At 46.4% G+C, this 27,286-nt stretch overlaps 2 protein-coding genes across 2 annotated transcripts in view; one reads left to right on the plus strand and one right to left on the minus strand.

Annotated features, from left to right (window-relative positions):
- The first annotated feature begins 218 nt into the window (after window positions 1-218).
- On the plus strand, window positions 219-15,775 carry LOC127467985 (G-protein coupled receptor 183-like). The gene is made up of 2 exons (XM_051780645.1): window positions 219-256; window positions 14,684-15,775. Exon 2 carries the CDS (start codon window positions 14,717-14,719, stop codon window positions 15,773-15,775), a length of 1,059 nt encoding a protein of 352 aa, XP_051636605.1. The 5' UTR covers window positions 219-256; window positions 14,684-14,716.
- Window positions 15,776-22,123: 6,348 nt separating this feature from the next.
- Window positions 22,124-27,286, minus strand: part of UBAC2 (UBA domain containing 2) — a 96,965-nt gene continuing 91,802 nt past the window's right edge. Inside the window, exon 9 of the mRNA XM_051780646.1 lies at window positions 22,124-24,701. Within this exon, the coding sequence (XP_051636606.1) occupies window positions 24,594-24,701 (108 nt within the window). The 3' untranslated portion in view covers window positions 22,124-24,593. The remainder of the gene's footprint in view (window positions 24,702-27,286) is intronic.

A 27,286-nucleotide genomic window follows, 5' to 3' on the forward strand; every position in this document is an offset into this window, starting at 1 on the left:
CCCCCGTCCCGGCCGGGTCCGGCGTCCCCGCCGCCGGTGCCTCGGGGCCGGTCCCTCGTTGTGACGGTGACCTCTAGCGGCACAGGGGAGCCGCCTCTCCCCTCCGGGCTGCTCCTCTGCCGCACATCGACGCCCAAATCGACTCCCGACTTCCATTCACCTCTGCCGGTTAGGAAACGAGGATTTAAGCAAGACGGACTCTGGGTCTTGACCTTCCCCATCTAGGTGCACAGACACCCGTTCCCTGTAATTTGTGGTAGGTGTTTAGTATGTCTATTTTCCCCTATCTTTCCTATGAAAACATCTAACTCTTTTAGTAAGTGGCAATTATGCAGCACTTAATCACAATCCCAACCAAGTGTCTCATGTGCATGTGAAGTAAGCCTCCTTCCCCACAGCAGTGGGCAGCAGCAAATTTCACCTCTAGTTATCCTAAAAACAGCATCTGAGGGTAAAAATCTATTTTTGCTAACTTTCCCTTTTCCTAATTTCTTGCCGTAAATCAGCATTTCTTTGGCATCCCTGACTATGGAGAGGATGTGAGTTGGAGCTCAGCACACCTGTTCCCCTCCATGTGTTCTCCCTGCTCTGGATAGGCCCAGAAAGAGAAGGGCCTCCTGCACTTCTACTCACTTCCTTCCTGCACCCCGCTGCCCCTCTCACACAAGACCAGACTCCTAGGCAAAACCAAGTCCCTCAGGCAAAATGGGCTGATGTACTCAGCCTCATCAGCCCATCTCCTGTCTGGGTATCCTGGGGTGAGAAGGCACTCCCATGTGCTCCAGCCCCATGTGCTCCTGTCCCATCGACATCTTCCCCACAGGGCAAGGAGGCTTCCCACTGCCCAGGCCAAGTCTCCATTACCTCAGCAGCCCCTCTGGTTCCAGGACTAACAGCTGCTCTGTGGAGAAGTGCCTGAGCTGTCCTTTGCCACGCTTGATCTACCCCAAGCAGGGCTGCGCCAACTTGTCTCAAACCCACAAGTGTGGGATGATGTTTTTTCTCTGCTTACAAAAGTCACTTTTCTTCCCTTAAATGTTTTCTTTTTCACCAACTCCCCATCCTTCCTTGCTGATGCAGGGCAAGCTCTGTCATGGGCCTCCTACAAGACTTTTGCAGCAGCAATCATGCAAAGATGTGAGCAACCACTTCCTCTTTCCACCATCTCTGTGAATCTGCACCAGGACCTTTTTCAGCTTTGAACCACTCTCCTTGGCTCAAGCCTAGAGAAATTCCCACCATAAGAAACTCAAAAGTCACCTAACACTTCTCCCCTGCTGCACCATGCACACACAGGAGTGACACCAAAGTGACTTTCCCCATATAGTCTCTGGAGCATCTGATAATGGGAGCCACATCACTGGGGCTTTGGAAGGTTGTGGTTCATTCCTGTGCCTCCTGAAAGCCCTGGAGTTGTTAACACATCACTCTGCTGTGCCAGGGCTCAACCCTGGCATCACCCTGCTCAGGGCTGAGTGCCAAGGCCTTGCAGACACCCCGCAACCTCAGGAGGGGAGAGAAAGTTCAGCACAACCTGAAAAAGGGGGATTTGCACCCTGGCAAGCTTCCTTCCTCCAGTAGGGCTGTGGCATTGTCCCATGCCACCCAGTGGACAACTCATCTCACCCAGCAGCATAGAGGCATGTTAGGAAAGGTTTCCTTGGAGGAAACAATCCTTAAGTAAACTTTTAGATTGGTCTAAGGACATGGTTTGCCACCTCTTGAGCTGGGCAGCTCAGGAGACGTTCATTTAACCTGCCCTGAAGACTTGGTGTTCAGTTGCCCTGCAAAGGGCATGATCTCTCTGCTCAGGGTTATTTCTTTCACAGAAGCCCACACCCCACATATGAATTTGCATCTAGTTAGCATTTGCTCAGTGGACCTTACTCAAAGGCCCCAATGTGGTACCTTTCTTTTACCTCAGGCTGGTTTCTGATAAAAATCTGGGTCATCCAAGTAGTAAGAACCTTTTCCCTGTCAAGCTCAGTACATTTTACAAGACCTTCGTCTTTCACAAGAACCCATGTGAGGTTGCACAAGCCCTTGGATCCAGCCAGCACAGGGAATCCACCCACAGATATGCTTCACCTCAAAGAATAAAATGAAGATGTTCACATCTCAGGAAGAAAATGTGCTTCTAAGCATAAAACAACCTTCCCCCACATCCTCACCCCAGTCTGCAATTACAAACATTACAAATATTAATGCCATCATCAATACACATCACACCAGAAAAAGTATCTGTGGTTTTTAAGTCACAGATCAGCCATGGGAAACAGATATTTGGAACAACTGTCCACAAAATAAAAACCATTCAGGCAGTGAAACTGAGAATCGTTTGGGTGCAGGAGCTTGACCCAGCAGCATGAAGACAGTGGGTGAACACCCACCTGTGTTGGTGGGTCCAGCTTCAGATCTGCTGGGTCATCCGTGTGCACAGAGCCTGCAAGTGAAGCACAGCTTTGAGCGGAGACATGTGGCGAGGACCTGAGTGGTGGGAAGCAGCAGGAGCCCCATCACTACAGCCTTTGGGTGGCATGGCTGTGACCAGACCTTTTGTTTCCTATTACAAGAAAGAGCTGAAAGCAGACTTTTTCACTTCGAGGCATTCGGCATGCCAGCCAGAGCCAAGCTATTAATTTGTGAACCAAGTGTGGGTGGGGAGACTGTGCGTATCCTTATCTACACCTTCTGAGGAGTGTCAAAGTCAAGCTAGTGAAACTACACTGTCTCCATTTCTAGTAAATACTAATTTTACCCCTCCTAGGAGCTGGTGTTTAAATCAAATCAGAATGATGACTCTATTGTCCCAGAATACTTGAATGCATTAAGGAAAAACAAACAAAAACTCAATCCACTAATAAGACCACAGCAAACAGGTGCCTTTGCTGTGTTTGTTCCTGTATTTGTTCATGTAAATTGTGTGTTTAGTAAATGATGATCAAGGTCAACTGAAGTCATCAGATGACTACAATGCTGGAGAAACGGGAAATTACTGTTCTCCCTCAAATTTCCCCCAGCCCTTGAACAAAAAACCCCTTTGTTTCTTACCCTTTTAGAAATCTTCTTTATTCCCATTTTTCATCAGCCAAGTTATGACTCATTCTGACATTGACCATTTGCAACCACAGTGGTCACATCCCCTCCTAAGCAGGGACATTCACATGATTACAGGGAGCTAGTACACATTTAGGAAGAGAGCTAAATTCCTGCTCTCTTGAGGGTAGTCAGCGGTAGATGATGCGATACCCCTGTGTGCTATATGTGATGGTACTAAAGAACCAGCAGCATGCTGTAATAGCTGTGTAAGGAAGGAGACCTGTTCCTGCATTCGAAAACAATTTCAAAGTAGCAGGGTTTTAGACATCCTCGAGCTCAGGCTTTGATTGGGGGTGTGAAGAATGAAATGCTTCTCTCTGACTTCACATCTCGAGATTACACATTTTTACAGCTCCGAAATGCCTGGGTTGTTGCAGAAAATTAATGCTGGTGAAGAACCAAACAGGATTTCTGGCTCCAGGATGCTAAACCATATAACTGCAATTTGTAAAGGAAGTAATCTAGAAAACCTCATTTCCTGTCTCCGATCCTTGTCTGTGAGATGAAAATCATTCCTCCGAGTCTCATGGCAGAGGTAAAATCTGTGCAAATGCTACGGTGGCAAACAGTGGGGATGCTCAGCAACTGGTGGAATTATCCCTGCCTCTGTGAGTCACTCTGTTGGAAGTGCCGGGGCTTCCAACATGTGCCAAACCTTCCCAGTAGGATGGGACTTAAAGCCATGGGGTGTTAAAAGCCAAGTTTTTCTCCCCTGTGCTGAAGCCAGGCAAGGACATCTTTTGGCCTGGTTGAGCTGTGGCTCATGGCTTTGTGGGGTAGCTGAATGTGATGCTGAACATGCTCTACTTTTACGTGTAAGGAGGGTATTTTTTGTTTCTCGGGGGAATCTACCCTTACACTAAGTTCTGATTCTGCTTTTTTCAAAAAAAGTTTTATTTTGAGGCAAATTTTCTCTATCTACCATGTGCATAGGAAACTTCCCTGAAGATGCAATAGCCTGTAACACTGTTTTTCCAGTTTTTACAGAGTGCTCAGAAGCCTCTCCACTTGCAATTTATTCCGACAGACCAAACTTTTCATGATCACAAACAATTTCAAGCATTAAGCATCTACAGTAGAGCCCAGAGACTCAAGTGTTTTCAATAAGCATTAGCAGCTAAAATGCTGTAGTCTCCATGAATATGTTAAAAGTGAGTGAAACCCCAGGAAGCAAAATTTCCTCTATGAAGAAATAATTTGGAAAATATATTCCAATGCAAGTAAGGGAGGAGACCAACCTCAACTTGGTCTCAGGAGTGAAGCGGAGAAGCAAAAGCATGTAATAAACACATTAAAACAATATTTAGCCAACAAACCTTTAAAACTACAGACATCCATGGAAAGGATCTGTCTGGTTTTACAAGTAAGCCCTAAAAGTTAAAATTTGATGACTGCAAGTAAATTCTTCCATATAATCTAGACCTTTAAAGCATCACCAAAATTCAATCTACTGAAATGTTTGGGGTTTAAGCCAATCTGGTTTAAACATTACATTTTCTTATGTAGATGAAAAGAGCTGCAACACAGTGAAGAGAAAATGAGCAGAAGTTGTGGAGGGTTCAGAGAAGTCTATTATCCACTGCAAGTTGATTTCAGCAGAAAAGATCTGCCAGGGAAGGGAGCTGCAGACAAACATGGATCCAGGGCCTATGCAGATCCTGAACAGGGGTTTGGTACCATTTTGCTGGGGAAGGGTGCCCAGACCCTGACCAGAATTGCACCACGCAACTGAATAGTGCAAGAACATCTCCTTTCCCTGCTCCCAATGACTTCCCAACTTTTCAAGGGTATTTTTATCTAACAACCAACTTTTCTTGCAGCATTCAACAAAATCTTTCTTGCATGAACATGGTCCTTCATGGGGAAACTGCACAGCAATATGGAGGATTTACCCTGAGATGTTGCTGTCTACTTATTATTTAGCCCCAGAAGCACGTGGTCTCCATTCATAGCTTCCCAAGTTCTGATAAAATCCTCTGGTACGTGGAGATATGTTTAGGTGCACATAGACATGCACGTGCATTTGTGTCCTAAGCTCTCAATTCTGTTTTTAAATGGCAAATTCAATACGCATGGATGTCAGACATCCATCCTATGGGGTTCCCCACTGGATCGCAGGGAGAGTCCCCACGTGCTGCAAGCAGAGGCTCAGTATGGGCTGTCTGCAGAGTGGGAGCAGAACAAAGGCTGCGCTGACAGCACTCACTGTGGTTACATGGCCCCAACACTTTCTGTTGTGCAAAGTCTTTCAGGTCTGTATGGCTTTGGCCAGACAGGCATGTTTTGGATTGGGGCTGTTTTTGCCAAAAGAGTGTTTTGGGGTGAGTGTTGATGGAAAATTCCACCTAAAAATGGCTTAATGATTTCTGAAAGTAGAATTCAAGAGAGACATTGCCATTCATATGTGAACAAATAGTGCTGTGGTTTGGCAGATTGGTGCTTGCCTCCCAAGAGAGCTAACCATTACAGAGGGATGTGCTTGCAAGGATGTGGCCATGGGCTTTTTACTCACTTCATGAAATTCCTGCATTCTCTGGCCAAGCTGCAGGTACTCCCAAAATATCAGCTTAGTAGAAATGTTACTGTTTGCTCACCATGCCTTGAAGGTCTCATCCATGTGCTGCTGCACAACGCTTGCAGCAGGGCTGGTGGGGTCCCCAAGAGGACCTGGCACTGGCCAAACCCTCACAGGGAGCGAGATGCTGGCAGGTCCAGGAGGGCAGCCTGCAATCAGTCAAACATGTATCCTGGCAGCGACTGGTCTGCACCCACACCTCTGCTCTCCCTCGCTGTGTAGGGAGCAGCTGTGAAGCAACCAGCCTGTGGTGCTCCTCATCTCCTCAGAGAGATGGCGAGTGTCACAGCAGGGCACAGAGGTCTGTGCTGTGGCTGTGCCGGGGGCAGGCGCCACCAAGCATCATGGCTCTCTGAGGTGCCATCTCTTCCTTCTCCTGCCTGCTCTCCTAAGCAGGATAAAAAGAAGAGGGGAGCAACACCAAAAAGCCACATAAAAATTGCATTCCTGGTCCTATAAATTAAGATCTGCCTGCATTAGGACAGTCTGTACCGACTCAGCTCACGTCCTGTGCACACACACACACCACGTGCAGAGGTGTGTGACAGCCTTTCGCTGGGTGATTGCTGACGGCTTTCTCCCCGGGACTGTGCCGTGCTCGGAGCCACGTGGGCCACATTCTGTGGGCAAATCATTGTTGTGGTGCAAGCGGATTTGTCTCTTTGCTCTGCCCACACTGAGTCTAGGCAACAATAACCACAAAAGCTAGAGTTCACCCTGACCACCACTGACAAGAGAGGCTTTTGTTAAGGAAAGTTTTTGTTCCACAGTGAGCTGGTCCTATCCTCTCCCAAAAGCCATCAGATTCTGTAGGATTAGGGGCTGAGGCAATGGAAAAGCACAGAGGTGCTGAGTGCATGGGGCTGGTGCTGCTGTCATTTACAGCCACCCTTTGAGCAAGCAAGAACAAGCTGCTCTGAGAAAAAATCAGATGCTAAGGTCTCCAGCTATTCACTGTTCACTGTGACTTTTCTGAGGTTTCCTTTCCCACAATAAAGCAAAGAGCACCCTGCTTGCTTGCATGCAAGTATTGGGTAGATAAATCAGCAGAGGTTGCTGAAGCACAGAGGTGCTTGAAAACTGCCTGCATAGCCGGGCAGAGAGGGTGATGATCAGCAGCACAGATTCTAGCTGGAGGCCACAGAATCACAGAATCACAGAATATACCGAGTTGGAAGGGACGCACAGGATTATCCAGTCCAGCTCTTAGACTTGCACAGGACTATCCCCAAGAGTCACACTGTGTGCTTGAGAGTACCATCCAAACGCTTCTTGAACTCTGGCAGGTTTGGTACTGTGACCACTTCCCCGGAGAGCCTGTTCCAGTGCCCAACCACCCTCTGGGTGAAAACCCTCTTTCTAATATCCAACCTAAACCTCCTCTGATACCGCTTCAGGCCATTCCCTCAGATCCTGTCACTGATCACTAAGAGAAGAGATCAGTGCCTGCTCCTCCTCTTCCCCTTACAAGGAGCTTGTAGATTGCAATGAGGTCTCCCCTCACTCTCTCCTCCAGGCTGAACAGACCAAGTAACTTCAGACACTTCTCATAAGGCTTCCTCTCAAGGTCCTTCACCTTCTTTGTTGCCCTCCTTTGGACGCTCTCTAACCTTAATACCTTTCTTATATTGTGGCACCCAAAACTGCACACAATATTCAAGGTGAGGCTGCACCAGTGCAGAGCAGAGCGGGACAATCCCCTCCTTCAGCTGGCTGGTGATGCTTTGCCTGATGCCCCCCAGGACACGTTTGGCCTTCCTGGCTGCCAGGGCACTGCTGACTCACATTCAACTTGCCATCAACCAGGACCCCCAGGTGCCTTTCCTTGGCACTGCTTTCCAACATCTCATTCCCCAATCTGTACAAGCATCCAAGGTTGCCCCATCCCAGGTGCAGAATCCTGCACTTTCCCTTGTTGAACTTCATATGGTTGGTGATTGCCCAGTTCTCCAATTTGTTGAAGTCTCTTTGCAGGGCCTCCCTGCCTTTGAGGGAGTCTACAGCTCCTCCCAGGTTTGTGTCATCTGCAAACTTGCTAATTATACCTTCCAGTCCTGCATCCAAGTCATTTATGAAGATGTTGAAGAGTCCAGGGCCTAAGATGGAGCCCTGTGGAACCCCACTAGTGACAGGTTGTCAGTAGGGTCAGGCCAGTAACTAGTTGTGTACCCCAGGGGTCAGTACTGGGTCCAATCCTGTTCGACATCTTCATTAATGAGCTGGACCATGGAGCAGAGGGCACCCCCAGCACATTTGCTGATGACACCAAACTGGGAGGAGTGGCTGATGAACCAGAGTGTTGTGCTGCCTTCCAGAGGGACCTTGATAGGCTGGAGAAATGGGCCAATAGGAATCTCATCAAGCTGAGCAAGGGGAAGTTCAAAATCCTGCACATAGAGAAGAACAACTCCAGGCACTAGGGGCTGGGGGCCAGCCAGCTGGGAAGCAGCTCTGCGGAAAAGGACCTGGGGGTCCTGGTGGACACCAAGTTGAACATGAGCCACCAATGTGCCCTTGTAGCAAAGAAGGCCTATGGTGTCTTGGGGTGCATTAGTCAAAGTACTGCCATCAGGCTGGGGGAGATGATCTTTACTCCCTGCTCAGCCCTGGTGAGGGGCCACACCTGAACTCCTGCATTCAGTTCTGGGCTCCTCTGTACATGCTGAATGGAGTCCAGCAAAGAAACCAGAAGATGATGAAGGGACAGGAGCATGTCTCCTGAGAAGAAAGATTGAGAGAGCTGGGATTCTTCAGCCTAGAGAAGGCTCAGGGGCAGCTCATCAATGTATATAAATGCCTGAAGGGAAGGGGTAAAGAGGACAGAGCCAGGCTCTGTTTAGTGGTGTTCAGTATCAGGATCAGAGGCAACAAGCACAACCTGAAACACAGGAGGGTCTCTCTGGACATCAGGAAACACATTTTCACTGTGAAGGTGACCAAGCACTGGCACAGGTTGCCCAGAGAGGTTGTGCAGTCTCCATCCTTTAAGATACCTACCAGCTGTCTCGACACAGTCCTGGACAACCAGCTCTGGGTGTCCCTGCTTTAGCAGTGTGGTCGGACCAGCTGACCCCCAGACATCCCTTCAAACCTTCCACTCTGTGATCCTCTGAGGCATTGGTGCACTGAACTGAGCACCCCACAGAAATGCTCATGAGAATGCTAATTTTTCCACATGCCATAGTATTTACCTCGTATGTGTTAAACATGGCCAAAACCTGGCCACAACATAGCCTAAACACTGAATGCAAAGAATAAATGGAAATTAAGAAAAAAAATACAATTCACAAAATATGAAGATGTCTTTCCAAGAGAAATTGTTGTAAAGGATCATGGAGATCCAGACTGAATTAAGAAGCGTTTTTGGCACTTTCTCTATCACGAACTCTCATTTCTGCATTTTGTGTTCATCTTCTGTGCCAGTTGCTCTTGTTCATGTCGTAGCTTCACATTACAGACGTCTGTGTGCTTGTATAGCATATGTGGCCATGTCATAAGAGAAAACCAGATAAAAATAGGACCTCAGTTCTACAAACTTGCCTTATGATTGTGTGTTTTTAACAAGCATTTAGACATTGTTTTTAACCACGGAAATCAGATACCAAGAAAACTTTCATCTTATTCCTGCAAAATCAAAATGGAGCTTCTAAGTCACAGTGCAGCGTGGGAGCAAGCGCCTTTCGTGCTCACTGGAGGAAGTTATTTAAGATTGTGAATTTCATTGGTATTTCTCCTACCAAGGTGCCCCAACCCTCATGACTAAGAGTTGCCCCTGTTAGCACACCTGCCCTGTCCCTGCAGTCAGGCTCAGGGAAACTATGGGCACCTGGAAATCATGGTGATTGCATGGCCCCCATACGAGGCTTTTTGCTCACATTTTGGGACTGAAGTCAAGGGGATGTGGAAGGAAGCAGCTGCCTGCTGCTGTGTTGAGTTCTGCTGCTCAGGATGTTGGAGTGACCTGTTCTGCTCCTCTGACTGTGTCGTGACTTGATGCTGCAACATCATTTCCAAAGCTGTGCTACACGTGCAGAATAAAGTCCAACATGTCATGCAGAAGCTGATTTCAGCTGGTTTGTTATTCAGCATTTCCCTCTTAGATTTAGGGCCAGATTAGGTTTCAAACATATCGAAACTCCAGTAATTGTTTTCTTGAGATTTTTATCACAAATTGGTAGGAATCTTCAGATTTTTGCTTTCTCTACAATTCCCACAATCTTGAGCTAAAGCCTCTCAAACATTGTCCTCCCCACATAGCTGTTGTTATTGAATAGACAGGTGGAAGTTACAATCAGAGTTTCTCCCAATTTCTGTTCTACTACCAGGTGACTAATGGTGACTTGAGATACAGGGGCTGAGCTGTGGAAAATCCCTGCTTCTTGCATTGAAACTGAAAGCACCTGGATCTGAGATTTTTGTGTCTACCAAAGCTTCCTGAAGATGTTTTGCACTAGAAGAGAGAAAAGGTAACCAAAATCGATGAGGAAAGCAAAGAGGGAGAGGTGATGATACAATGGAAAGAGGAGGCGCAAACTTCCTGCTGTCTCTCCGTGAAGGGGCTGTTGCCTCATTTGTTATGCTGCCTTGCCCTCAGAAAGTCCAGCTCCAATCATCTCTCAACTTTGGGAAACCCCACCAGATGTAAACAACTGCCTCAGCACCCCCAAGTGTGGCTTTGAACCCCAAAGATGGTTCAGGAGGAAGCCCAGCGATAGATCTCCCAGCACGTGTGAGGGCATATGCCTGCCTGGCATGGTTCTTACAGCTCTTTGCGAGCCTTCCTTGCCTGCCACAGCCATCACCACAGCTGGGCTCACAGCTGATGGCCTGAAGGACTTGTGTCCAGAGGAGGAGCTGTGGCCTGGCTTTTCTGCTGGGCTGGGAAGCAATATCCATTATGAGGTCTCCAGGAGGGAAAGGAGACTGCAGGGAGCCTTCATGGGACTGCAGAGAGCAACATCCCCTGTGAGGATGATGTGAGAGGAGCCCCAGAGACTCAGAGGTGCACATCTGTCCTGAAATACCCAACATCTGGCTCTGAAAAGTAGCATGGGGTGGCTGCCTGTCTGGAGTCATGTTATAGTTAATGACCATGATGCACATGTCAGAAAAGAGAATCTCTGTGCTGAGTGTTAGCACAGGACTCCCACAGGAGGTGTCCCCCATGCCTTGGTCGAGTCTCTGGCAGCAGGGACACCCTGGGACAAGAGGTCCCACTTGGCCCTGGGATGAGTACCCAGGCTGTGGTATTCTTCGTAGTCCCTGCCAGGCCCGAGGAAAACTGTCTTTGTGCAAACCTGGACACAACAGAAGAAAAGCTGGTCCCAGTTTTGAAGTTGAACCTCACTAATCAAATCTCATACCACATTCCATCCAACCACTGGGTTCAGTGAAGGTCAATATCTCCTAAACGAGATGGCTGCAAACTGGGCTGGACAGGGCTTCTCTGCACTGTCTTGGGGGATCCCTTTTCAGCACACCCAGTGTTGCAGAGGCAGGAACTGGGTCCCACCAGCTGAGAAGTGGATCCCCCCAGCCCCTCTCCCCCACCCAAAGGAGCTGTTGCCTGTAGTGCAGCACAGTGCGGTTCAGCACTGCTGGGCTTGGTGGGGCCGTGCAAACGGGTGGAGCTGGGCTGCACTCCTGTAGCACAGCACCTGCTGCACACAGGGCAGGAGCATGTTTTGCACAAAAGAACCCACTTCCTTTCTTCTGCATTGCAAAAAGAGAAGTAAAATCAGGCAGAGAGCACTGTTTTCCCTCCTTCTTATTCCCAAATCCTTAGATGAGGTTGTCACCTAGACCTTTGGGCTCCTCAATCTTTTTCGAGGCTGGTGTTGCCATTTGGGCCATCTCCCTCCTCTGCACAGAGGCTGAGACCTTTTGGATCTCCCTTTATTCAGGCCCCCTTTTGACACAGCAATGCCGTCCCACTCCCATTGGCTCCCACGAGAAGCCCCCCACGTGCAGGCAGGTGCCAGGTACTGGTGCCACTGGGTTATCAGCACGTGATTCCCCTTCTGGGATCTGCAGCTCTCTTTTTAGTGCCTGCGTGCCCTCAGAGCCCAAGGGACCGGAGGGATTGTATATGGGGGATGTTTGCTCGGAAAAGTCCCGAGCATGAATTTGCATCACAAACCGCCCCATCCATCATTGCCCAGCCCTGGTGATGGTGACCAGCTCGAGGCATTGCAGGCACCTGGCTGGAAGCCAATGGTGTTTTGCCCAGCTCCATCCCAGATTTGTTTCCTTGACGGTGTTAATATGTGGAGATGAAACTCTAATACAAGAGAGTGTAAGGAAGGCAGCCAGAAGCCCCATCAGTGGCATAGTGACCCCTGAATTTGTGTGACCAGTATTTATTTCAGCTGCAGCTGCTTGTCATGCAGTGCTTTAGGGAGATGAGAGAATAGCCCTGAATCCACTCACCAGTGTGGGCTCGGGATATCTGTAGAGATAACACTTCTCTACTGTTACATCCATTGGCTGTTTTTTCACCATCATGATGAAACAGCTCAACAACACATGAGCCCTACACAAGCCTGATTAGCTTAAGTCTTGACAAATGTGCATGTGGAAAATCCCCATCTTACTAAGGAATATTTTGAATAATTTACCCAGCAGTTATTCTATTACTAGCAGACCTTTCCCTCTGTGTGATATAACCCCCCAAGCAACAAAAGTATCTCCACTGACAGATGCTTGTTAGCAGATTTTCACTATTACTCTTGCTAGGTACCTTCAACTTGTAGTAAATTCATGGCGATATCATACACTGTGTAATTTCTATACAAATGACTCATGGTACATGGGTACACAGATTAGTACTGCGTTTGATATCCCTGTTTTAAAACACTAGAAATAATATGCAATTAAATAATTAGTTGGCCTTTACTAGCTCAGAGGGAAATATAAATTTAGCTTAACTGTAATCTTAACCTTGATATTTCTTAGCTTCAGTATTTTTCAGTAGCATCCTGAATGCCCCATGATGGGAATTTCCTAGTGTATTAGGAGTTTTTGGGAGGGGAAAAAAGAGAAACAAGAAAGATCATCACCACCACCACTAAAAACCCAACAGCTTAAAACCACTAAAAAGAGCATAAAAAATCCTTTTGGAATTTGAGAACCCCAGTGTTCTCCAGTAAAGTAGCCACTGTGGGGAAGACTGTCCCACCGGTCACGGTGTAGGCTGCGCTTCTGCAAACATTTTAGGAAGTGCTGGGAAGGAAAGTACTCTCTGCACACTGTAAGACACGCACATAGGGCCGTGGGGCAAATCACAGCCCTCCACTGCTCTGCACCCTGTGGGGGCAGAGCCTGCCCTGAGAACCCCAGCTGAGGCAAGGGGCTTTGCCCAGCATTCACCACACAATATGTTATCTTAGTAACAACAATTTTTTTCCACTAAGGGCAAATTGTCTCGTTCCACTCAGATTAGCCTCTGCCCTAAGGAGCTGTGCCTGGTGGTCTCTCCATGTGTGTACGGAAGGCAAAGCTGGGCTTCACCACAGCCTGGGGAGCCAGGTACAGCCACGGGCACAATAAGCTCCGAAGGAGGTCTGCCGCAACTTTGCTGGAAAGGTGCCATGGTCCGATCATGCTTCCGTGGCCGTATATATGTGCCTCAGGGGTGAGCCATCTGGACTGCACGTGAATCAGAGCTGAGGCTGTTTTCATTGTTCAGTTGCATTTTGCATCCTTGTATAACTTCTCAGAGTAAAACTCGAAGTCGGCTCAGATGTCGGGAGCGATTGCCGCGCAGGTACAGTCATTTATCTTCTCCAGCACAGCCACCACTGAGAATATCCTCCGCGGCAGCAGCATGCCTCTCACACCGAAAGAAAAAAAACCCCACCCAGAAAGAACACACAGTTTTACTAACCCTAAGAGAAAAAAAGAAGAAGAAGAAAAAAAAACAACAAAAACCAAAACCCCCAAACCTCACGGTGCTTTTGTAATGTGAGCGAATCCCGGGAGGAGCTAACACGCCCGGGGAGCCCTAGTGCAGGTCGAGGGCAAGAGGTTCCTCGCCTGCCGCCCCTCAAAAGTCGGGAGGGAGGAGAAGGAGGAAGAGGAGGAGGAGACCCCGATTTCTCTTTCGTGCGTGTGCGTGTGAGCATCTCAGCCCCTCGGGGGTCGCCGCCGCCGCGGGCGGGAGGCAGCGCCGTCCGTCCGTCCGTCCGTCCGTCCCGCCCGGTGCAGCGGCTGCTGCAGAGCGGAGCCCGGCGGTGGTAGCGTGCGGTGAGAGAAGGGCGGGGGGCGCGTCCCGGCAGCTGCTGCAGCCCCGCAGCGGAGGGGGTCCCGCTGTCCTCGGGGTGCCCAAAGCGGGGCGAGCGGCGGGAGGGCGTGCGGGGCGCGGGGGGTCGGTGCCGCCGTGTTCCCAGCTCCCTGAGCTAACGGGCATGGCGTGCGGGACTTTTGGGAAAGGCTGGGTTTTTGGATAAGGCTTGGGGTTTTATCGGGGAAGGTTAGTTTTTTCCTCTCATTGAATTTCTTCAGTTTTGTTCCTGCTTTGGTCCTTCTGGAGAGTTGTGAAGGTGCTCCTCAGCACCTCTGCGGGCTGGTCTCCTCAGGCCCCCTGGTCCCCCAGCCCCTCCACTTTATCAATGAAGCTCCCCATTCCCTTCACAGTAACGAGTAAATGACATGACTGCCACCAGATGAGTTTGAGACCTTCCTTGTGTGACAGACAGTTCCCTTCCCCAGTATCCCCAGTCCTTTCTTGTATGGATTTGACTTAAAAAAAAACAACCAAACAAAAACCCCCCAAAAATACAAAAATAAGAGGAGCTAGTGATAAGAAGACGAGAATGAGTCACAGACCCTGTTGAGATGCTCACATCAAAATCACAAGAGAAGCATTTTTCCAAATGACTCGAGCAGTGTGCTGCCAGGGGGGTGGCAGGAGCAGAGGACAGACCTTTTGATTTGTGATGGGGGCCAGCTCTAAGGGTGCCACTCCTGTTATCAATAAGCTACAAGTTTCATGTCTGTTCTTATTCCAAGGGAGAGGGCAAGAGCCTGTGAGGCACCACAGAAATGGCTGTTGTGGAGGCCACGTTCCCGCCCACCAACCTCACCTTTGGCAACCAAAGCAGCTGCAATGTGCACAACCACCACTTCTCTACCAAAGTCACCTTCTCACTCTTCTACACCACCCTGCTGGTGTTTGGCGCCTGTGGGAATGTCCTGGCTCTCTGTATCACCTTCCAGAGCAGGAAGAAGAAACTCAACTCCACTGACCTTTACCTGGTGAACTTGGCCCTCTCCGATGCCCTCTTCACCCTGGCACTGCCAGGCAGGATTGCCTACTACATCCTGGAGTCTGATTGGCCCTTTGGGGACTGGTTCTGTCGGGCCACAGCTTTCATTTTCTACATGAACACCTATGTGAGCATCTACTTCATGACCTGTGTGAGTGTGGACCGCTACATTGCTGTGGTGCGCACCAGGCACCCCGGCAGGATTCGGAAGATGAGCCGTGCCAGGGGCATCTGTGTCCTCATCTGGTCCTTGGTGTTCCTGCAGACGGCGCCGCTGCTTCTGCGGCCCATGACACGGAGGATGGGGGACAAGCTGACGTGCATGGAGTACTTCAACTTCGAGGAGATTCCCAAGCTGCCCTACCTGCTCCTGGTGGCCTGCGTGCTTGGCTTCTTCCTGCCTGTTGGCATCATCTTGGTGTGCTATGTGAGGATCAACCTCAAACTCTGCCAGACAGCCAAGGAGAACCCACTGACGGTGAAGAACGGGCACCACCACCGGGCCTTCACTGTCATCCTGGTGGTGCTGCTGGCTGTCCTGCTCTGCTTCAGTCCCTACCACCTCAACATTGTCCAGTTCATGGTCAGGAAGATCCTCTACCAGCCATCCTGCCGTGTGCAGCAAGCCTTCAAGATGTCGCTGCAAGTCACTGTGGCATTCATGAACTTCAACTGCTGCATCGACCCCATCATCTACTTCTTCGCCTTCCGAGGCTACAAGAGGAGGCTGCTCCGCATCTTCAGGAACAGCGGCTCGCTGGCTACCTCCTCTACTGCCAAGACCCCCTCTGAGAGCAACAGCAACAGCCAGCCCCCTGGCTCCACCTCTGTCTAGCAGCACAACCCATTCCCTTTTGCTCTGGCCTATGGACCATCCCTGACAGCAGGAGCCAGAGTTGAGCTGCAGGACCAGCACCTTCAACAAGCTTCCTTGCTCCCGTGTCTAGAGCCAGGGGCTCCCACAAAGCCAACCTGTCTGGGACACAGCTCTGCCTGGCTCTGCACAGGCCTGTGCTCAGCACTGCTACACTTGCACCTGCCATCCTGGAGCACAGAGACAAATTTTCATCCCAGAGGCACAGAAGGCAACTAATGCAGCTGCTCTGGCTGGCAAACCCAGCTGGATGTTTCCCAGCACTGCGCTGCACCCCTTTCCCATGCCTGTCCCACATCCCCCATGGGTCTGGGGGCTGCTGGTAGCCACCACGGCCGTCCCTCTGTCTCCTTCCCTTGCACTGCCCCTGGAGCACTGGAGTAGCATCCCTGCAAGCCTCAGGGCAGCCTGCATGGAGCAGTCAGGCTCTGGGCACTTCAGAAGTCTCGGATGTTACTTCCATGCAGAAAATGGCCTGTAGCTCCTTTCTGCCACAAATAAACAGCACCTCTGCTCTCTCCCTGCTCAGCATCCCACTCCTGTACCTGGGCTCTGTGTGGGGTAAGCAGGAAGTGCGGGGCCTGTGGGAGCTGCTGGAAAAGCCCTTTCTCGAATGAGAGGGGGGAGGATGTGAATTTGTAGAGCTCCCGGGAGTGCTGCTGCCTGTATCCTCCCACTTGGCTGGCTGCTTCTTCCCCAGAGTGCTCTTCCTTACACCTGAGGGCACTGCAGTCACCCCAGGACCCACTGCTAGGAAGGGGATAGTGGGGATGGTCTGCCTCCCAGCTCAGCCCCACAGCTGCAAACCTGCCCTGGATGTACTCACTGGGGAAACCTTCCCACCACTCCTTAATTTGAAGGGAGTGGAGGAATAGGGACAAGAGGACGAGGACTAAGGGTGGCCTTATGTGACCTTGACTGACCTTTGCTTGAAGCCAGTGCCCTGACAAGTCCAAGAGCTTTGCTAAAAGCAGGTTAAGAGTGACTATTGCCAGAGTAAAAGGCGGAGCCCTGAGACATCAGGCTTCTGTCAAGGTTTGTACCTGTGAAACAAGGAGAAAGTTGGCAGGATCCTCCTTGGCTTTTTTCTGAAGTCACTGGACTACAAAAAAACCCCCCACACGTAGGATTTACAGTTTCTGGGATGTCTGGCCTTTTGTTTGAGGTTGGAAGGGACAGAGACATGCACAGAGACATAAAGAGGAAAAAAAAGCTGCTTTATTTTGCTGAAAAGTATACCTGAAGAAGTTTCATGAATGGACTTTTGATTAATACAAATAATTCTTTAAGGTAATATTATGCCTAAAAAGTTAATAATAGTCACATGCAGTCCTTTATTGTTTTAAATATGCATGAATGAGATTTTGGATGATGATGGTTTTACTTATGGTATAGGTAACTGTAGCATCCTGAAAGCTGACTAAGAGGGATGCCTAAAATAATTCAGGTGAAATGGAACTCCAGTACGCCCTTTCCAGAGACTATCTGAGCCCTCCTCAAAGCAGGTCTAACCTCAGTTCTGGCCTGCCGAGAGCCTTTGTCCTGAAAGGCATGGTACAACGGACAAGGAAGAGCTGGGATGTAATAGTATAAGGATATCAGTGCTCTGATATAAACATAACCTTGTTTGGTCCTCATTGGACTCCATTTTTCTCACAAGTATTTTACTAACAAAAGTACTTTCATCATCTTAGCACCAGTAGAAGTCTTTGGAGTAGGAAATAGGTGAACAGTTGTGTGCAGTGCTGCCAAATGCAGAAGGGATCCTGCCTCCTTCCTCTGGATGGATGGCAGCCTTGGGCCCTTTGCTTTTTAGAATACCCACGCAGGGACAGCAGGCAATTAGCTGGAGCTGAGGGAACATCCATGGGATGGAGAGGGAAGGGACTTGGGCAGAATGGGTCAGGAGGAGTCTGGGTAAAGGAGAACTCTAAGGAACTTGTATTGCCCAGACTAGCTTGCCCACCTGGGCCAGCTTGCTGGCTGCTTGAAAATGGAGCATTTCACTAAAATTGAAGACAAACCATTTTGTCTAGAGGCACAGCAACACTTTTTCTACTCTTCATAATTCACCTGCTCAATCCAAGCTCCTCACATGATGCTCACTGTGCCCCCTGCCCCAGCAGCTCCTGCCTTCTGCCACGCTTTGACTCGCCAGCAAACCCTTGGAATCAGAGAAGCACAGAATCCCAGAGTCATTTATGTTGGAAAAACCTCTGAGATCATTGAGTCCAACCATTAACTGAGCACTGCCAAGGCCACCACTAAACCACGCCCGTAAGTGCAATAGCTACATGTCTTTTAAATACCTCTCCACTGACTCTGCATGGCTGCTGCTCCTGCCTTGCCTCCAACTCTCCTGGGGTGCAAACCTCCCGCAGCTCCCCGGCTGCTGCCCAGGGCCAGGGTACCCGTGTCGGAGAGAGCCCAAAGGACGCAGTGCCCACCCCGACGATGCCACAGGGCGAGAGGGACAACACCGGTTCCTGCCGAAAGAGGGAGTCGAAACCTTTGTTCGGTGTTAAAGACACACGCACGGACCTAAGAAAATAATGACAGATGCAGCCAGTGCTCCCCCCACGCAACTGCTGCCCTACAGTAGGAACGTGACGCCTTTCACAAGCCGTGTGGTTGTGGATTGTCTGGGAAGCAGGCGACAGCACACTGGGATCCAAAGGCATTCCATGCAGACTTAGTACTGCACAGTACACAGGTATTTCTTGCTGTTCTGCAGCCTATTGCTGCCATACGTTTCTCCTCTTTTCTAGGAAGAGAAAATTGCACTTTCATCTTAAGGCAGTGAGTATACTGTGGACACACAACATGTACAGGTAATACACATACAGATATAGGATATACTATATATGTATACTATATATTTACTATGCTCTATATACATGCTGGCTGCATCAAAAGAATGTCCTAGGCTGCATCAAAAGCAACATGGCCAGCAGGCCAAGGGAGGTGATTTTGTCGCTCTATTCCACTTTGGTGAGAGCCCACCTGGAGTACTGCATCCAGCTCTGGGGTCCCCAGTACAGCAAAGACATGGACCTATTGGATTAAGTCCAGAAGAGGGCCACGAAGATGACACAAGGTCTGAAGCACCTCTCTATGAAGACAGGATGAGAGAGATGGGGTTGTTCAGCCTGCAGAAGAATCCCTGGAGACCTTAAAGCAGCCTTCCAGTACCTGAACAATCCTGGAAAGCTAGGTACCTAAAGCATACAAGAAGGCTGGAGAGGGACTCTTGACAAGAGCATGTAGTGATAGAACAAGGGAGAATGGCTACAAACTGAAAGAGTGCAGGTTTAGTTAAGATATTAGGATGAAATTCTTTACTGTGAGGAGGGTGAGACACTGGAACAGGTGGCCCAGAGAAGCTGTGGATGTCTGACCCGTGGAAGTGTTCCAGGGCTGGTTGGATGGAGCTTTGAGATTGGTCTAGTGGAAGGTGTCCTTGCCCATGGCAGGGGGGTTGGACAGAGCTCAAACAGCATTGCTTTTTCCCTCAGTGGTGGTTCTCAACTTATGCTTTCAGTTAAAAGCAAAAATTTCCAAGAGAGCACTGGGGGACAACAGCTCCTGGTTGCAGTCACACATTATTTGCTAGTAAACTCCCTGTGCTGTGCAACACATCTCTTCAGTCTGTGCTTTAAATTGTCCTCAACTGAAGCTATTGTATTCACACATAATATTTGTAAGCCATCTTTGTATGCCAGTAAAATATTGTAATGTAAAAATGCACATATCTACTAAAAATAAAAGCTTCTTGTGACCAAGTAACAAGTCCTGGTGTGATTGATCAGGCCAGGTGATGTGGGCAACAATCTTCTTCTCAGAGGTGCACATGTGCCTCTCCCCTCCACAAGCAAGTGCTCAGAAGCAGCGAGGGGCAAGCACAAGCTCTCGATCCACCTCCTTTATGCAGGACACTTGTTTCAGCAGGAAGGTTGTGTGCTTTCATGCCACAGGGATTTATAAACTGCCTTCAGTGGGAAAAGCAGCGTGACCTGTGAGGAGCTGTGTCCTTTCCAGAGGAGGTCTCTCCACAGCCAGGATGGGGTGCCAGGAGAAGTCAGGTTGGCAGGACTAACCGTGCTTTGAAAACCAGAAACATCTGTGTTCTCACACACCAAGGTGGCTCCAGGGTTTGCATCACTGCCCAGTTGCTGAGATTACACTGTTTTCTCTCTTGCTACATGTACCACCTCCTGCAAAACTGACCAGATAAAATGGAAGGATTCCCCTATTGGACACCTCTGAAAAAAGAGTGGATTTTCAGTACAGAATTAGCCACAATATTGTGTGTTTTCATTTTCTACGTGGAATCCTGTGAATTCTTTGAAAACTGAACTAAATGCAATGCGACATTCCATTCCCCTTCTCTTGGCAGGTCTTTTCTTTCCGTCCTCTGAGTTCTATCTTCTACTTTGCTCCTTTTCTGTAAACTCTGTGTTTTGCTCAGTTCCACATCCCTCATCTCCCTCGAGTCCTCTCCTTTGCTAAGGCTAACTCACACTTATGGTCCCTACTTATCTCCAGTCAAAAGGCCAGATCCTGCTTTCAGTTCAGCCACGATCCTGGAATTTTTCACCCATTTTTAAAGTATGTATATTCCTGCTTTCTCCATTGCAACCATTCAGGTTTAGAAACAGTCCCCTACAAACATGTGTCAGTCCAACTAACTTCTCCTTCCTCTTAAAACTCCCCTTTGGAAAACAAATGACAACAGCTGAACTACCAGTTAGTTGTGATTCCCACCAGTCACACACATTTGTCTGGTTGTACCATTCCTCTGCTCCCCTCACTGGTGTCTCATCTCCTATTTGTGTTGAACACTGTTGGTAGCACATACCTTCTTTGAGTTTCAGAGTGGACTTTCTGTGGTCAAAGCATCCCTTTATATGTGGAAACAGGAGGAACGTAATCCTACTAAAAATTGCACCAAATCCAGTATTTTTTAAGTAAATGCACACACACATTTTATATATCTAAATATGCATGCATGCATGTATATATATAAACACATATAGTATTTATGTGTTCACGTGACTCTCCTACCAAAATAGTGCTTATACTCATTTATATAAAATACTGATTACTGTGGCCACCCAGTTAAAGACAGCTAATCTCATTTAGGTTTTTGTTAAGGGAGAACACAAGCAAGAAATTAATTGCGCTCATGTATCCCTCTTACTAGTTCAAATGAATGCTGTGCTTTTATTTATCCTCAAACAGATGCAGTTTCCCCCCCGATGTGGGAGTTGTAGCTCCATGTGTTTTCAGAGCTGGGTGCCTTTGCAACTGCACATACACTCCAAATACACACGTCTGAGAGATGAGAGTCTTTGAATACAGACTTTTAATTTTCTTCAACAAACTCTTAACTCTTAGTTAAATTCATCAAACGAGTACATAAATATTTCTCACTTGTTCTCTGTATATATACATATGCATACACACATATATATGCATATATGTAATCATATATATATACACATACAAACATGAGAGCCAGAAACATTGCCCTTTGCCCAGTACATTGCAATATGTTTTTCTGGCTCGTTCTTCTGTTTCAGACAAAAATAATGAGACCTTTTCTCCACCACACGTTCAAGAAGGCACTGGTAAGCGCTAGACAGCACAGGCTGTGCATGAACCAGCTGCAACAGTCCCTGTGCTCGCTAAGTCACAGGCAACCTTTACTGCTTGTTTTGAGGGAGGAAAATGGTTCGGTAGGTATGGAGCCAAATCAGCCTACATCTTAGCAAGAAGCTGAGGCTTGAGAACCCGAACCTGGTGGCTTATCAGGCAGATTTCCACAAACACCAGGCTCACTGTGGGTGTATTTCAAAGTATTACATAACTGTCCAGGAAAGTCCCCAGTAAATTACTCCAGTGATGTCTCAAAAGACATTCCCAGTCTAGTAGAGGAATTTTAACAGCAGCAACTACTTTTATTTCAAAATACCAAATCTTGGCTTTACTAAAACCAGTGTGAATTTCCCATGTACTTAAAATCCTCTCCATAGAAAGGTATTCTGTCTTCTCTGGCTGCCAAAAAATACTGCTTGTGTCACACACAAAATAGAAACTATGCTATGAGATATTCAAAACTGTGCCAGACAAACACTATGTAGGCTGGGGAAAACATGCTCCTTGCATTCCCAGAAACGGTTCATGAAAGTTTCACCATCAAGTGGAAACCAAGTTTTTTTCCGGCTCTCATGTGTGCATCTCTCTTCTACGGTTCTTGCACGAAACAGGAACTGTGTTCAACAGCATCTGAGACCCTTCTTTTACCACTTCTTTTTTTTTTTTTTTTAATTGGAAATCACAACCCTGGAAGCATTTTGAGTACAACCTTTTCTCACAGAGGTCAAGGGGAGTTTTGAACTGACATCACCAAGACCTGCATTCTACCCCTTATGTTTGACCACGTTTTGCAAAATGCCCAGCAAAATTTTCCACACAACTGTGATATTTGGATATCCCCTGTACAGGCAACAGTAGAAAGGATTTAGACTTGGAGAATATCCATTTACATACCCCAAGTGCCACTAAACATGTTTTAAAATTCCAAAGAATAAATGCTCTTTGTGCTTGTCCCTAGAACAGGGCAATGTCTGAAAGGGAACAGGTCATATTTAATTTATCCCGGGCTAGGTGGACTTTTTTCCTACAGATAAAATTTGATTTCTGAAGTAATTCATTAATCTTCATTGCTACTTTTTGATAAAATATTTGTGAAGGAAGAATCTGTATGTTTCAAAATTAAAACTTGTGCTTGTTTCAAAACATTTAACTAGTCTACACATACAAATTATCACAGCAATTATTTTTGTTACATGTGTCTTTTCCTTTCTAAGACAGAAAGTTTCCCAAGTTCTCTAGGTACAGAAATGCCCGTGGCCTATAAACATACAAAGCCTCAGCTTCACGCAAACAAAACCTCTCATTTAAAAACCAGACCCTGCCTAAATAATATGATCATAGCAACAAACCAAACCCTGAAGGACATTGATCAAAGCCCAGGAAAACACACAGTCATTCCAAAAAACCCTTACTTCATGCACTGGAAAATACCAAAAATTACATACAGGCACTGTGCTGAAAGCTGCAAAAATTTGACGCAATTTCTGGATAAGGACTTGTGTGCCTGAAAGACTTTTTTCAGTTTTATCATTTAATTAAAAAAGGAAAAGAAATCTGTCTCTCTCTCTCCCTAAATCTTGTCCTGTACGTTTTCCAGGCCAAGCAAGACCATGTAGATCTGTACTTTGGTACACACATGTTCATTTGGATTCCCAAACATCCTTCTCTTTCCCATATTCTTTCACCTCCTCCCCTTTGCACCTGCTATTGCCTTTTCGACTTTTTTATGACCTATATCTTATTCTAAATGTATGTATGTATTAAATATGCCTGTGTGTATAAAAATGGACACATATACACATGCTATACAAACACAAGTACACACAGAAACATGTTAAATGCTTAAGATACAGGTGTAGATTGGTTTCATGGAGTTGCAGTCCAGAGCCTTGTATTCTTTCAGCTTGGCTTTATAGAGATGCTCCCTCCTCTCCACGCCACCTCCTGCAACTCCTAAGGTGCTAATACTGAGCACTTCCAAGAGACAAGCCAAGTAAGCTGATTTATCAATCTAAACTTCAAACCCAGTATTGTATGAGCTTGGCATTACTGTCCTGTTACCTCCTGTACCAACCTGAATCACCCCTGGGGTTAATATTCCAGCCTCTGGTCAACACTAAGTTCCTCCAGACAGTGAGGATTCAGCAAATGCAAGGGTTATCCTCATCTCTGACACCAGAAAACTAGAACTATATATATAAAACTTAGCTTTTTATCACTGTCTTTTAAGATAGTACACAGCCAGCTGACAAAAAAAGAAAGCAGCACGTAGGACACAGCATACATCCATTGTTACAGAATTCCTCTCTGAATTAGCCATGGAAGTCATTCAAGTCATTCCAGTTCTGATCTTATTGCATCATTCGATTCACCTTTATTGCTTCCAGTGAGTATCTTCATGACCCGTATCTGAACAGCAATTCACTCAGTTTGTAAAGATTCAAATTTACAGTGGTCACTTACCATACCTTGCCATACAGACATGAATTTTCTCTCATCCTATCTGTGTATTATGTGCTGAATGACAACTTTTATTTAAAAAGAAATTTGAGAAATGAAATATTACAGGCATTAATAAAACTTTGCAAAGAATGACATAATAGTCCCATAACCCTTTACTGAGTTGAAAGTGAAGTGACCTTCAAACCTCTTATTACTGTAATAAAAAATCAAGTACTGTAAAATAACATGTAAGCTAGAGAAATTAGACTTGTAAGTGAAGAAAATACGATTTTTCTTGATAGATAAATCTAGTTGTTGTAGTTGCTGGCGCCTCTTTTCCCAGTCATTAAGTCTGATAACATGTCTAACAAGGATTTACAAGAAAAAACCCACCTATTTTATTTTAAAAATAAATTTAGGTGATATCCAGTAACAAGTAGAAACTAAAGTTACTTTTAAAAGGATAGCCAGACTAGAAATCACCAAGTGATCTGAAGGCTTGGGAACAGTTCACATCATTTCTTAACATCGCTTTGAGTCACCAGTCACGCGGAGCCAGTTTCTCTCCCGACGCCGCCCCCGTGGGGCCGACCTTGGTGACTCTGCCCAGCAGGTGGCTTTGATCCTCTTCCAGGCATTTACAAACTCATCGAGTGAAGTTCCTTCACACAGAAAACCATCAGTGCTGCAGTAGAAAATTAGTGGCTACATTTAAGTCATTATTTGAAGCCCTCAGAGCTTCTAGGGCATCTCCTCTGGAAAATCCCATTTCCATAAGCCGTGCAACCTGGAAAAGAAATACTGCTTTAAAACCAGAATTTTATTCACACTGTGTGCACATTAGTCACGTTAAAATTGTGTCAGAAATCCCTTTTCACTGATAAAAGATTTATCTGAGACAGCATGCTTCAAAACACTGCCACAGAGATGACCACTTTATGATACTTTATTCAAAACTGATTGCAGAAAATGCCACACCTGCATTTTCCTAGTTGGTGCAGTTTTGAAAGAAGAGTAAAATCCAAAGTGTGGTACCACACATGACAGCTACAGTCTGACCTGCTTGCTGCTCTCAACAAGAGCAGGATCTCAAGAAAACAACACTGACCAAGAGACAGAATTTTACAGCAGATGCGAAAACCTATCCAGATACCCTCAGCTCTACTATCCTTGAAAAGACACAGTTCTCCAGAGGGCATTAAAAAAACCTCAGAACTATTCATTCTAGGTGTTTTGGTTTTTTTTTTATAAACCTTCAAGTTAGCTCTAAAATAGAGGCAGTACAATGCTTAAATGGGTTTAGTAAAATTCTTGTAAGGTATCTACATGTACTCAAAAAAGAACTTTTTAGCAAAAGACTTCTACAAAACAAAAGTCAAGATATCTGATGGAAGAATTACATGGAAAAGTGCACATTAATACAGTGATTTGGGTAATCAAGAACCACTTGACCATCCCTCTTTATAATACCATGTACTTGACACCTAATCTTTGTGCTTTGTGCTAACAGATATTCAAATCACCCCATGTGAAAAGCAATGTATGCATAATCAAATTTAATTTATAGTTACATTCCAATCTGAAGTACATTTAAAATCTACAATTCTCACTTTGGTATGACAATATTCACTTTTATAATTAATCTTCCAGAAAGTGGAAAAACGAGGTGTGGAGAGGCAGGGAGTGACACGTAAAATTAGCTGTGGCCACTGGCAGCATAAAGCATTCCTCATCCTGCTTCAAATGGCCTTGTGACCAGACACCACAGCTCCTGAACCTGGGCTACAGGAGCTGTCAGAGAGCTACCACTGTTCCTCCTCTGCCTGTAGGAGCCCGCAGCAGCAGAGTGGAGCCAAGCAGGAATGCAGCAGAGGCTGTTTACATCTCGGGAGGAATATTCCCAGAGTGCAAGAGTAATGTGCAGCACTAGTATTGAAAGTATTCTAACTGCCCTTTAAAAGAAAAGTGCCATCAAAAGCAGCTTTTCTTTCCCCTAAGACACCTCCAGAACTTTCAGTATTTTTAATCATCTCTGCTTTGGTGACTTACTGAGAAATACACAACTGTCAAGTATGCCTAGAGGTGCAGGTCCTCCTGTTCTTAATATAAATACACCATGACAAAATGTTTGAGAATGGTTACCTTGGTTATCAGAACATCAACCTTAAAACCCAGTGTCAGTTTCTCACCTTCTTGTAGGGAGAGAAATGAATTGTTACTTTCAACACTTCTGCAACAATAGTTTAAATTCAAACTCAATTTCGTAACCTGCAACTTTCTAAAGTTTCCTCTGTCTGATTTTTCATGTAAGATTGTGTTTTTTATGAGAAAAAGGGCAGGCAGTGGAATAAAACCTAACCACAGAAATGTTTCAGAAGAAAGGCTTTTACTGCATTTGCCATGAATTCTAACCTTAAGAAGTGGTGGATGGAAGTGCAACTTCACCATTTAGAGATATATCCACTGAGCATCATGGGGAATAGTAACAAAAAAAAAAATCTCTTTTCATCTGAGTGTATTTTAATCACAGGAACTGAATCCAGCTCCAGGAAACAGAGATGTATAACTGGCAACGGTAATTCAAGGTGCTAAAAACCCACAAGTAATGCAGAAATTTTGGTACAAAAAGCATTGCAAATGCTCACAAACTTTAATCTGAGAAACAGATGAAACCCTTGCATTTTTGCCATTCTAAGATAACTTGTGTAGTTATTAGTACAATCCTGAGAAACCAAAGGTGCTTCAATGACTTTTTCTTTGCGGGGTAACCAGACAGCACTGCAAAATGACAGCAATCAGGTGGGCTCTACAACCTCAATGCATCAGAAAATATAAGTGTATATTGCTTTCATAAATCTAGGCCTAAAGGCTTTGGGTAAGAATCCAGCATAAGTCACACCAGTAACTAATTTATTAGTTCCAGCCCCAAAATAAAAGTTTCTATAAGCAGAATTTGTCAATAAAACAAATACATAGACCAACCCATCAGGGAAATCTTTTGGTTCATCCCATACTGGCACTGAGTAGACTTTCAGGCCAGCCAAAACTAAATTTCTGGGGTTAGTCTCAGAAAGTGCTTTTTGGTGTGGAGTTTTTATTTTTATTTCTTTTTTTTGTTTGTTAGTTGAGGTTTGGGGTATTTTTTTTGTTGTTTTTGTTTGTTTGTTCGTTTGTTTGTTTCATTCTTTTTGGATGTAGCCCAGAAGGTTGGCAGTCAAAACCACCAGTGCAGGTAAAGTTTTGAACATTCTGAACATAATCTAACATTGAATCAAAACTAGAAATCAGATCATAGCAAAAATTTCTGTTTGGGACAAGCTCATTTTAAACTAACTAAAAATGACAGTGTGGTGCTAGCAAGTGTTGATTTAT

The sequence above is a fragment of the Manacus candei genome, unplaced genomic scaffold (assembly GCF_025592945.1).
Source record: "Manacus candei isolate 608988 ecotype Guabito, Panama unplaced genomic scaffold, ASM2559294v1 h1tg000014l, whole genome shotgun sequence".
Taxonomy (NCBI): domain Eukaryota; kingdom Metazoa; phylum Chordata; class Aves; order Passeriformes; family Pipridae; genus Manacus; species Manacus candei.